A 13,094-nucleotide genomic window follows, 5' to 3' on the forward strand; every position below is an offset into this window, starting at 1 on the left:
GTCAGGTTGGTGCGGGAAATGTACAGAAATGTGAAGACGAGTGTTCGGACCTGTTTGGGACAGACAGAAAGTTTTCAAGTAACAGTTGGCTTGCATCAAGGGTCAGCATTAAGTCCGTTTCTGTTTAATATTGTGATGGAGGTGGTAACAGAGGAGGTGAGAAAAGATGCGCCTTGGACAATGTTGTATGCAGATGACATCTTGTTGTGTGTAGATTCAAGAGAAGAAGCGGGAACTAAACTGGAAAGATGGAGAAAAGTACTGGAAGAGAGAGGTATGAGACTAAGCAGAAGTAAGACAGAGTATATGTGCTACACAGTGGGCGGTGGCGGCCAGGAGACAGATCTGGAGCTGGAAGGAAATGTCATCAGGAAGGTGAGAGACTTTAGATACTTAGGTTCAACAGTGGAAGAAGATGGAGGAGCTGAGAAGGAAGTGGGATGCAGGATACAAGCGGGTTGGAGGAACTGGAGGGAGATGACTGGAGTGTTATGCGATAAGAGGGTGCCAATCAATCTGAAAGGCAAAATTTATAGGACAGTAGTGAGGCCAGCTAAGACATATGCTATAGAAACTGTGGCCCTGAGGAAAAATAATATCAGCAGGATGGAAGAAGCAGAGATGAGAATGCTTAGGTGGATGTGCGGTGTGACCAGAAAGGATCGTCGGAGAAATGACTATGTCAGGGGAACAGTGAAAGTTACGAACTTAGGAGCGAAAATACAGGAGGCAAGGTTGAGATGGTTTGGTCATGTGATGAGGAGGGAGGACGAATATGTGGGAAGAAGGGTCATGCAGATGGATGTGCAAGGAAGGCGGAAGCGTGGGCGGCCAAAGAAGAGATGGAGGGAGCTGGTAGAAGAGGACTTGAAGATGAAGAACTTGATTGTGGTGACAGCCCGAGACAGGAAGGTGTGGAAGAGACTCATTACAAACAGTGACCCCACTTAAGTGGGAGAAGCTGCAGAAGAAGAAGAAGAAGAAGATTGCAAAGGTGGTGAAGGTAACACAAAGGATTGCTGCAATAATGAGAAGGACACTGACCTGCAGAGATAAAACAGTTATCATTCCATTGTATAAGACCCTGATCAGACCACACTTGGGCTATTGTTCTCAGATTTGGTCCCCAGGATTTGAAGGGGATAAATTAACTGTGGAAAGGGTACAAAGGCGGATAACAAAGATGGTTTCAGGACTGTACAATGATAGTTACGAGGATCGGCTGAGGGAATGTGGACTGCAGAGTTTGGTTAATAGAAGAAGGAGAGGTGATATGATTGAGACTTTTAAACTGTTGAGGGGCGGTTACAGGGTTGACACTGGGGAGTTCTTTCGCTTGGTTGAACAGCAGGAAGGAGTGATGACAAGAGGCCATCCCTGGAAGTTATGAAAGGAAACTGTGAATGCATTGAAGGAGTGGAATGCATTGCCTGATGGAATGGTGAGAGCGAGAACGGTCATTGTGTTCAAGGAGTGGTATGATAGACTCTGTGTTTCTTAGGGGGGGGGGACCTCCCCCTCGATGAGTCTTGATAGACTTTGTGTTTCTTAGGAAGGACCTCCCACGATGAGTCTTTTGACTCCATGGAGGCCAGAATAATAATAATAATAATAATAATAATTTTTAAACAGAGTGGGACATCATTATTTTGAAAAATGCTTTTTAATTTTCTGAATGCACTCCAGGCAAGTTGAACTTTCCTATTTATTTCCTTTTGGAGGTCACAGTTTAGATCAATGAGATGACTTAAGTATGTATATGAAGAGACTCTTTGCAAGAAATTGTTTTCTATTATTATGTTTTTTGGTGTTACAAAATAATTAAATGTGATTTTAGTTTTTTCTCTGTTTATTTGTAGACCAACTTTTCTGCTTTTTTAATATAGGTCTTCTATCATTATATTAAGGTCTTCTGGAGTGTTTGCAAAAATTATAATATCATCTGCATATCTTAGGTGTGTTAAGTTATTGTTATTAATTTTTATACTAAAGTTTGTTCAGTTTATATTATTAAATATTTCTTGAAGGATTGCTGTAAAGATGTTGGGTGATAGTCTCCTTGTCAGACACCTTTATCAACTGATATTTTATTGCTACTCGTGTGAGGTTGAATTGTTGCTGTTGCAGTGTAGTATATTTCCTGGAGGAGGTCCATATATTCTCCAGAAACTTCCTGATTTTGGAGTGCTTTGATTATTGCATTAGTTTTGATGGAATCAAATGCTTTTTCATAATCAATAAAGGCTAAACAGGGAGGCAATTGGTTTTCTTCTGGTTTTTCTATTATTTGTTTTACTGCATGAATATGATCAATAGTGTTAAAGCCTTTACGGAATCCTGCTTGTTCTACTGGTTGATTTGAGTCTATAAGAGGAGTTAACCTGTTTGTTTGTTATTACTTTTGTGAGAATTTTGTACAGATCAGAGAGAATACTAATTGGTCTATAGTTCTTTACTTCTTCTTTGTCCCCTTTTTTAAATAACAGTATCAGAGTAGCATTCTTCCAGTTTTCTGGTACCTTCCTCTCTTCTAGGCATAGATTTAGTTAATTTGTGACATGGTGAATTATGTTGTTTCCTCCCCATTTAATTAATTCTATGTGAATTAGGTCTTCACCAGGACATTTTCCATTTTTCATTTGTTTTAATGCTTGTTTTATTTCATCTGAGGCGAATGGGGAGATGAATTCTATATGCTATATAGAAGAGTTATTTATATTTGATTTATCTATTGAAGGATCACTATAGAGCTCTTTATAAAATTCTTCTGGCCTGCCTAGGATTTGTTCTTGGTTCCTTATTGTAGTTCCATTCTTTTCTTTTTTTGCAGTTATTTGACTTTTGCCAATTGCTAAATGTTTTCTTAGTATTTTCATATTTTTATTGTTTTCAATTGTTTCTTTTATTTTTGTAGTGTTATAAGATCTTATTTTATTTCTCATCATTTTTCCTTATTGTTTTGCATAGCTCTGCATATTCTATCTTAGAAGTTAAGTTTTTGTCTTGTTTCATATTTCAACTCTTTTTATACTAGTTTTAAGGTTTCCTCTGAAAGTTTATGATCTTTTTGTTGTTTGTTGCTTTTGAATTCATTGACTGCTGAGATTATTATTCCATTAGGTTTTTGCTTATTTTATTTATGTCTCCTTCAAATATGTTTATTAAGTCTAGTTTTTGATTGAGATTTTCTTCATAATCCTTCTTTTTGTTTTCAATAGGTTTTACAAAATCTTCTTGATTTTTTGTTGTTTAGCCATTTTATTCTTTCCAATTTGGGGTTTATTTTAATTTTGGCTATCATCAGTCAGTGTTCACTTTCTGTTTTTACTTAATTTAGTACTGAGGTATCTTGAACTGTTTCTTTATTATTGCACCGCATATAATCTATTTAATTTTTTATTTCTCCATTTCAACTTCTCCATGTCCAAATGGAGAAATTTTTTAAGAAAGCTCTCATGGAGGGCTTTCTTAAAAAATGTATTCATAATGTAAAGCTTGTTACTGATAGAGAATTCTGTAAGAGCCATTCCTTAGTTGCTGCTTGTACCATATATGTATGGTCCTGTTGTGCCTATTTGATGAATGAAATGACCTGCTTTGGCATTAAAATCGCCCATTACTATAGTAAAGTTTTGGTTTCTATTTCTTTTTTGTCTAGAGTGTGCTGCAGTGAGTCATAAAATCAGGATCATCCAAATATTAAGTTTGGAGTTTATTTTAAGTGTTGATTTCTATTATTCTTTCATCTGTATAATTAAATTCTTCTATGAGGTGTGTAATTATTTTATTAATTAGAAATCCAACTCGTATTGTCCTTTAGTTTTCCCATAATAGTATAAGTAGTCTCCATTTTTTAGTTTTATTAAATGTTCATCCTGCCTATGAACTTCACTTAAACCCATTTAATATGTTTTAGTTCTTGTTGTAAGATGGTAAGCGTTTAAGCGTACGGCAATTAAGTGTTCCTATATAGAGGAAAAGAAGATTGCATTGATTACTGTTCTATTTATGAATTCTTTGGGATATTGCAGTATTGCTTATTATTTGGGAAAGCTACATCATGCTCTGGCCTCCATAAATGGTTTCAATCAGAGTAGTCATATAGTTGGGGAAATTTAGTCACAGCCAGTGTTTGTCCATTTTGGCCATGGGCTTTGTGGCCTTAATTTTTTCTTCTTGGCATTGTGGTGGAGGAGTTGTGGCCTAATCTTCCATGCTGGCCACATAACATCTTGGGAGATGCATTTTATAGCTTTTTGCCATCTCTTCAGAGAAAGATTAAAGGTAGAGCTAATGTGATATTTCTCATATTAATATAGCTCCTTTTTTTTGTCTAACCTGTAAAATTGTGAGCACTAAATTGATTCACTTAAATTCATGTAGCTACAAAACTTCATCACTGTGTGCATGAATTCAAGTGACTGTACTGTGTGAATAGTAGACACTAAACAGATATACCTCTGCAACTCTGACATCAGCAACAATTCACCCACACAGTGTAGGCTAAAAATAACTAATTAGAGTGTATTAAGTTGGAATGGGTTAGAGTAATATTGGAGTGGAGCTGTTGGAGAAATTACTAAATAAAATAAGTGATAAGTATAATTTAATTTATTATATAATTCATTTTTATAGTATATGTTCAAAATCATTGACTGTAAATTAGAAATTCTGAATACAAAAAAAAATTTTGTGCATGCAGTTACTAGGTGTATGTGCTTCCTTTTTGACTGTGGTGCACTCACACAGCCTAGAGGGAGCATTATTGATGATGCAAAACAGGAGATGGCAGTAGCTGATAAAGGTGGTGTAGATATCTTGCAGGATGATTTAAATAAATTTTCATCGCATGCAAAGGTAAAAGTTATCTATTTAATGTTGCAAAATCTAAGGTTGTACACTTTGGGATGAAAAGATTGTGTACTGTGTATTGCACTGATGGTATTAGATTGCAGAAAATTGATGAGGCCAGAGATTGGAGTACGTGTGGACAGAGTTCCAGTTCAGAGAGAATACTTCAAACATTGGGAAAAAAATAGCTCAAAATATTATGTTGAAAAAGACACTAACAATAAAGATGAAGAGGTTATTATTCCTCTTTGTACGTCTATGATTTGGCTACATCTTCACTGCTGTATTTGGTCACCTGGATTTTTTTCCAGAGAGCAATCAAGATGATGACAAGTCTATGGAATGCTGCCTATGAGAATAGATTAAGAGCGTGTGGTTTGAAAAGTTTAATTGAAAGATGGAAAAATAGGGGACATGAAAGTAATTTATGAGTTACTAGGGGTTCTATAAGATTTGAGACAAAAGATTAATACATGATCAATAGAGAGAGAACTAGGGGTCACACTGGAACTTGTGTAAGAGTGTGGCTAGTAAGGATGTGTAGAGTAGATTTTTTGCTTGGTGAATGACTACCAGAAGTAGTTGTGTGTGCATTGGCAGTGAATGAATTTAAGGAAGGTGTAAGTTATTGTAGTGTGAGTCTTGTGACTACATGGATACACCTATATAATATTAATAATAATAAAAGAAAGATAGATTGAATTAATGCAATTTGCAGTTTGGAAGATAGGAGTAGGTGGAATATGATTGAGACATATAAGCTGATAAAGGTTTATTACCAGATGTGGTGGATGCGATTTTGCATTTTTTCATCGGAGAGAGGACAGGAGGCCATTCCTAGAAGCTGTATAAGGATGTGTGAGCAGAGGGATAAGAAGTGTTTTCATGGGGTGGGTGCATGGTTAGATGCCATACCTGAGTGTGGGAGTGTGGAAACAGCGAATGCATTTAAAGCAGAGTATGGTGAAATTTGAGTGTGACATTGGGACTTCCCACATTGAATCTTTGGATTCCATGGAGGTCTGATAATAACAATAATAATATTCCTAATATAACTTCAGCTGGTAATCTCAATAACTACCATCCACCTCAGCTCCAAACTACATCTTACACAACTCCTTTTACCACAAGAGTGACATGTATGCATTCATAACTGTCATTCTGTAAAAATAATCATAATTTAAAATTCTGAATATTTTTACATATTGTTTATGTTAGAATGTTTGTTAGTTTTAGTTTCATAACACGCATTGTCGACACTTGCGATGTGCCTGTTATTGAAATTGTTTTGTCTAAAATGATATGTAAAGCAGTTAAAAATTTATGTACTTACAGGATTTGATATTTGTATTACTTACAGGAATTTTATTGTAATTTAAAATATTAAGTTTTGTGTTTTTATGAAGACATTCTCTTGTCGCTAACGGAGACAACGTGTCAGCCATTATTTATACCTAACTTCTTGCTTACCAGTTTCATGGAGTGCGCATGCTCACCGAGAAGTTTGATGTGTGATTGACAACTGACAAGTTCGGTATCGAAGCAACGGGAGAGTAAACAAGGATAGCGTTCGGAAGAAAATTAGAACACAAGCCGGCAGATATTTAGATTAGGAGGAACTTAAGTTTTTATGTGATAGTCGGAGGAAAATTAATAGTATATTCCGAAAAAGGAATCATGAAACTATTAAGTTTAAAGTGGAATAAGTATTGATAAATAAAAGGGAAATATTGCTATAGGCATTTTAAAAGGAATATTGGAGGAAATGCTAATTGAAAGATTTATAATAGGTTCCAAAAAGGAATCGTAGAACTGTAAATTCTTTTAAAGTGGAAGAGTTAAGACTGTCAATAAACATTAGTGAATAAAAGAAGAAGTTGCTATTTATGTTCTAAAGGAGTGTTTGAGAAAACTCTGATTAGGAAGTTTCATCTGTATTAAGGACGCCGGATCTGACTATTATTTCTACTGAAGAAAAGAGACAGAATTAAGTTAGGAAGAATTAAATGTGTGCTACGTGAGTGAAGAAAAAGGATCCTGTGAAAATGAAGAATAAAGTCATATATCTTCGGAAAAGGGCCTTGACAGAGAGAGAAACTGACTATGAACATTTTGTCATTGTGCAAACAAAGTGTTTAGTCTAGTCTTAAGTGTAAGTTTATTTTTAAAAGGACTTGGATCCAATTAATTTGTAGTTAGTTATGTAATATTTGTTTTGAAGTGTGTATATATATTGTTTTTGTTATATTAAATGTGTTTATTTTGTATTTTGGTCTTGAGTCAGTGATTTATTTGGATTCTGAAAGAAATAGTAAAAAAAGGTCATTACACCAATTGGAGTGAACCTTTGTGCATATAATAATATATAGGTACACTTGGAATTAAAAAAATAATTGTTAAAAACAAAGATCATCTCTATGGTAGAATTAATATTATGATAATATCTATGAATATCCTCTATATAAATATCCACTAATTATTAACAATTCCATAGCAGAAAGTGCTAAACTTTGAATCTTCCTCCCATTTGATCTTCTCTGACTCAAAATTTCCCATATTTGTGGCATTAATTGTTATCCATTGCTCTCCAAATGTTGATAACTATTTTAACCACTAGGATTAACTATCTCTAAAACTTGATTTATTTATTTTTTATTTTGCAGCTAAAATACCCAATTAGTGAGAGGAATTATCTATCCTGTGGGTGGACTTCATTGTCTACAACACAAAATGGCTAACCTTATCTATTGCCCTTGATCAAGCTATCAGAAATAATGATTTAGCAGCAATCTAATACAGATATCCATCTACCCAAAATAATTTTTCTTAATGACCTGATTTTTTCTTAACAGCTCTTCTTCCATATGCACTATAGATGTTACTTCTCCACTTGGCAACTCAAACCATAACTTCATTCATGTTTCCTCTTTCCACCCTTCACTCAGCCATTCTCAGTATAGTGTTCTCTGGCATTATAAAGGCACCAAAATAAGATGACTTCTGTGATTTCTCTACTTATCCTTAGACCAGTGGTTGCCAAAGTGGTCGATATCGACCCCCCAGGGGTCGATATAATATTATTAGGGGTCGATAGAAAAATATAAGACATCATTGTATGGGTAATATTTGATTCGGTTAACTTGGATTACCTCCATCCTGAATGACAATGCAATTAAGAGTGAATCATGGGAACAGTGACATGAATATGACCTGTAAGATGGAGCAAGGTCATGAAAATAGTTATGGAGGCCAATCAAGTATGCCAAAATGACGTATTTACCAATAAGCAGATGTCAGTGGTTCCCGCCTGGCCGGCGCAGCGGGAGCGAGATTGCAACACATGCGTGGTTGCTTATTTACTTATTCTTACATGTATTCGATCCCAGTCTCATTTTTGCTCATCGACATGCAAGTGAGCGTTAATGTTCTAAAATTCATCAACATACATATTATAATTCAATCGTTATTCATTCACGAACTAAATTTCTCTATATTGAAGAGTTGAGAAGGGCTGGTAGTTTTGTACATCCTACAGAAATACGTGAGTCGGTATATTATTTAGACTTATTACTTTTGCTTACTGACTTCAATTTTAATTATTTTGTTACAACCCCAGTAACCACAATGGCAGCTTCAGATTCTAAAAATGATCTTGAAGCTAAAACGCTTTTTAAAAATAGGACTTTAAGTTACTTTTGGATGAATATAAATGCAGAAAAATATCCAAAAACTTTCTAAAGTGGTACTCCCCTTTTTTGCTTGCATTTGCAAGCTTGTACATGTTGAAGCTGGTTTCAGCCATGTTAATTCCATTTTAACAAAACAAAGAAATAAGCTAGATATAGAATTCCGTGGCGATTTAAGGCTGAAACTTACTAATTTTGAACCCAACATTGCTAATCTTGTCAAGAGTCACTAAGCACACCCTGAACAACATTAGTAAATTGTATACTAAGTTAATAAAAGTCTTATTTTCATATATATAAGGAAGATTGTATTATCGTTATTTTGTTATCTAAATAAAATTTTATATTTTATATATTATTTATCCCTCCTATCAAATATGTAATGTTAAGAAGGACGTCAAAAACAAAAACGTATCCTTTTGACGTTAAGCCAATATAATAATATACACTATATTATACATACAATAAATGCTAACTATAAAATAAACAATCTAAAAACTCGCATAATTTGCTTATCCTATTATAATTACATAATAGTAAAATAGAGGGGGTCGATAAAAAGTCGAGAAACTCTTGAAGGGGTCGACGGTCAAAGAAGTTTGGCGACCCCTGCCTTAGACTGACATTGGATTTTTATATGGTTAGAAGGGATCAAACATTTTGAAAATTACAGAACCACTGTTAGCACAGTATTGTGAAAAGTGTATGAATGAGTGGAAAAGTTCAAAAGATTTAAAATAAAAAAGAAAAAAAAGTTTATCAAAAAATATTTTCTTACATCATCATAATTCTTAACCTCATTAGCTGATACTACCGTTTAAGAATTTAAAATTGAAATTCTTTCTCATCTGCTGTATAGTCTGCACTTCATTCCAAGAGATTCTTCCAGGATACTATTAAACAGCTTTGGACTGGTATAACAAGCACCAAAAAAAAAAAGGGGGAGGGGGGGTCAAAAAAAGAATGAATTAAAAAATAATAGTAAAAGTTTGTATATTCTACTTTTCCAGATTTAATAAAAAAATACTTTTTTTTTTTAATTTACTTTTATACTTCCTTACAGTCCCATTGATATAATATGCACACATTTTCTTCAGTGGCATTATCGGTGGCAGGTCAGAACCCATCAGTTTTATCTCGAACGCTGTCATCTGTTGCTGATCTTTTAGGAAATATGGCTGGAAAGGCAGGGGGACTAAGGAGTGGCCCTGGTTCTAATAAAGCGTGGACTAATGCTTTTAAACTCTTGAAGGTAATTAGTCGTTTAAAAATGTGCATGTTACAGTAATACTGATATTGAAAGTAAAAAATGTTATTAATTATTCTATGCGTTTCGTACACACTGTAGCATACTTCAACAGGATTAAAATATTTATAATTAGAAAACATACAGTTGTGCGTATGATTTTTAATACATAAACTGACATTGATAGAATGATTATTAAACTGATAGTGTATGTCGTGTTGAGATGTGATACATGTGCTTCATCGTTGATCTGTTCTGTGTAATATCTATTATAGTCCGAGTGTCTTAGGTCCTTTATGTACGCCAGGGGTCAGCAACCTTTTTTGAGTAAAGAGCCATTTTTTATCTAAAAAAAAAGAATCTGAAGAGTCACACCTCAACTCATGCTAGGTAGAAGAGGGGGATTATGAAATAGAATAGAATGGGAAAGTGTTTTATTAAGAAGAATATACATTTTGAAATATTATTTATTAATACTGAAAAAAAATGTAACAAACATCCAATTAATTACAAATTAATGTGACTTTCTCTGCTGAACTTCTTTATCAAGTCTCTCTACATCAGGCAAGTATGCCTTAATTTTCATTTTTAAACATACTGAGAAATTACAGACAGTTTCTTGAGAATGTGAAGGGTATAGTATGTGTTCAGGAAGAATAGAGAGAAAAGAATAGGGGGGAGGAGGAGTGTTATTGATGATAGCCGATAAACTGCAACCAAAGGTAATAGAAGTGTGACTGCAGGACAGTCTCACACCAGACAGCACATTTGAGGCTGTCTTGTGTGAGATTGAGGCCAGCAGAACAGAATATACAGTTAGGTGCTACTACAGACCAGGAGATGGAATAGATGATGGAGATGGTATGCATCAGCAAACAGACTCAATGAGTGGAGGACAGGTAATTATTATGGGGGATTTTAACTATGGTAACATTGATTGGAAGGAGGAGAGGATACATAGATGGAAGGAAATGGATTTTATGCAGTTACTAAGGGATAATTACCTGAAACAGCATGTAATGGAATATGCTAGGGGTTCGAGAGTGCTTGATCTAGTAATTATACATATAAATTTCAACCAACTGGTATGAAATAGTTTCCAATACAAGCTGAAAATTGCTTCAAGTCCTAAAGTATGCTGGAACCTAAGTAGGCTGAATATGTGCCATCCAAATTCTTGGAAGTTTTATGCCACCATTATTGTTGCGATTAGGATGGTTAATGAGAATTTCACAGGCTTTCATACCAGGTTTTTGTATGATGTAAAGGGCAGGTACTTTTCCAATCAATTTGGTGTAGGGTGTTCAGAGCATGATCTGAGATGCCTGCTTCACCAAAATTGTTATATTTATTGTGTCTTTTCTGTTCTTTTTTACGTATAGGTGTTGTATTCCAGTTTCACCAATACAAGGTAAGTTACAGTGCAGTAGATGCAATAAACTCTAGGATGTGTCAATGGGAGGAGAGGATCCTTAGAGGAGTTGAATATGTTTTTTATTTTTATAGGTGGTTTAAAAGTGGCATTAAGATTATAATGGTGTAGGATTCTATTGATTTTTTTTGATAACCCTTTAATGTATGGGATGGCTATCGTTTTACTGTAACCTATATTCTTTTTTTGATGAAGTTTTATGAAGAACTTTATTAATAGTATTTTTGTTATAGCCATTATTTATAAATGTGTTGCTAATAATCTATAATTCTTGTTTAAGAGCTTGTTGATTAGAGCAAATTGTTATAGCTCTGTTTTTAAGGGTGTTAATGACTCCAAATTTTTGTGACGGGTGGTGAGTCTGAGTCTATCCTTCACCGCGGTAAACTGTGGTGAAGAATAGACTGCCTGAGGGAAGAATGTGACCAGTGTATCCAGGAACAGGAGCGAGTTCTGATTTTCAAATCAGAACTCATTAAAGCACTTCGTATCTGTGCACGCACAGAGAAAGCAATACTTAGAGAGCAAATTCAAACAGTCCACAAAAATCCAGGAATAACTCAAAATCAGGTTTTAAATTTACAATCCGAACTCTCTAGTTGTGTGAATCCAGTTATTTTGAACGTGCTTGAAAGAATCACTGACAATTCGGCTAAATATATTCTAGAAATTAACAAAGGCCAAATTCCATATTTTAAAACAACGCCAAAATTTGAATGCCAATCATATGAATCCAACCAATCAGGATATCTCTTCTCCAGTTAACAACTGTAACAGTGAGCGACAAACAAGTGAGACAAGGAGCGACCAACCACCTGCAAGCAAAGTCATGTGATCAATTTATCAAGCCACACCTTGAATAACAGTCAGCTTGCATTATTTGATAAAGGTCTTAACTTCGCAATAGCGCCTAGAACTGTTAATAAACTAGATTTTATATACCACATAGAAAGAGGCATTAAGTCTCTTCCTATGAATATAGGAAGAGACTTAATAAAATTTGTTTAGAAACCAGCAATGTTCTGAATAAAAAGAAAACCTTATATAGCAATCTTACAAAGACAGAACTAGTAGCAGTCAAGTCATTAAAAGCTAATCAAGATATAATTATAACAAAATCGGACGAAGGTAATGCCACTGTCCTTGATAGATCAACTTACATCCATTAAATAAATCAACTAGTCTCTAATAACAGCACCTATCAACTTGTAAACTATAATCCAACTAACAGAATGAAGAAAAAAAACTGAGAAATTACTTAAGTCCATCACTTTTTAGCAGTCAGACACTGTTAAAAAACTTATACCTCATTATGCCTGTTCTCCCAGAATATATGGTGTTCCTAAAGTACACAAACAAAATGTTCCACTTTGGCTGATGGTTGAAGGAATGGACAGCCCTAATTATCACCTAGCCAAGAAATTAGTGTCAACATTCAAGGAGTTGATAGGTCATTCCCCTCCTATATAAAGAACACACAACACTTTATAAACAAAATTAAAAACATAACGCTCGGCAAAAATGATTTATTAGCCAGTTTTGATGTTTCTGCCTTTTTCACAAATGTCCCAATCAGTCACACAAATTATACCTATATATTTTTTTCTAGGTAAAATAAATTTTACCTAGAAAAAAGAAGGTACAGCCATGGGCTCACCACTACCCCCCCCCCCTCCCAATTGCTAACTTTTATATGGAAAGTTTTGAGCAAAGTGATCTTAATTCCTCTAAAACATACAGTGTGGCTTTGATATGTTGATGATGTTTTCATTATCTGGCCACACGGTCAACAACTTTAAACACATTCCTTAGCCACCTGAACAAACAACATGAATGCATACAATTTACTATTGAAATTGAAAATCAGAACTCGCTCCCG

The 13,094-nt window shown here is 34.6% G+C and overlaps 1 protein-coding gene across 5 annotated transcripts in view; it reads left to right on the plus strand.

Annotated features, from left to right (window-relative positions):
• The window catches only part of LOC150103432 (L-fucose kinase-like), a 455,316-nt gene that overhangs the window by 302,889 nt on the left and 139,333 nt on the right, over positions 1–13,094 (plus strand). For all 5 annotated transcript variants that reach the window (XM_090397435.1, XM_090397431.1, XM_090397433.1 and 2 more), the window contains one exon: positions 9,635–9,789. In XM_090397435.1, coding sequence (XP_090253561.1) covers positions 9,635–9,789 — 155 coding nt within the window. The remainder of the gene's footprint in view (positions 1–9,634; positions 9,790–13,094) is intronic.

Source organism: Typopeltis vanoorti, chromosome 9, assembly GCF_054136105.1.
Source record: "Typopeltis vanoorti isolate ZY-2024b chromosome 9, IOZ_Tvanoo_1.0, whole genome shotgun sequence".
Lineage (NCBI taxonomy): Eukaryota > Metazoa > Arthropoda > Arachnida > Uropygi > Thelyphonidae > Typopeltis > Typopeltis vanoorti.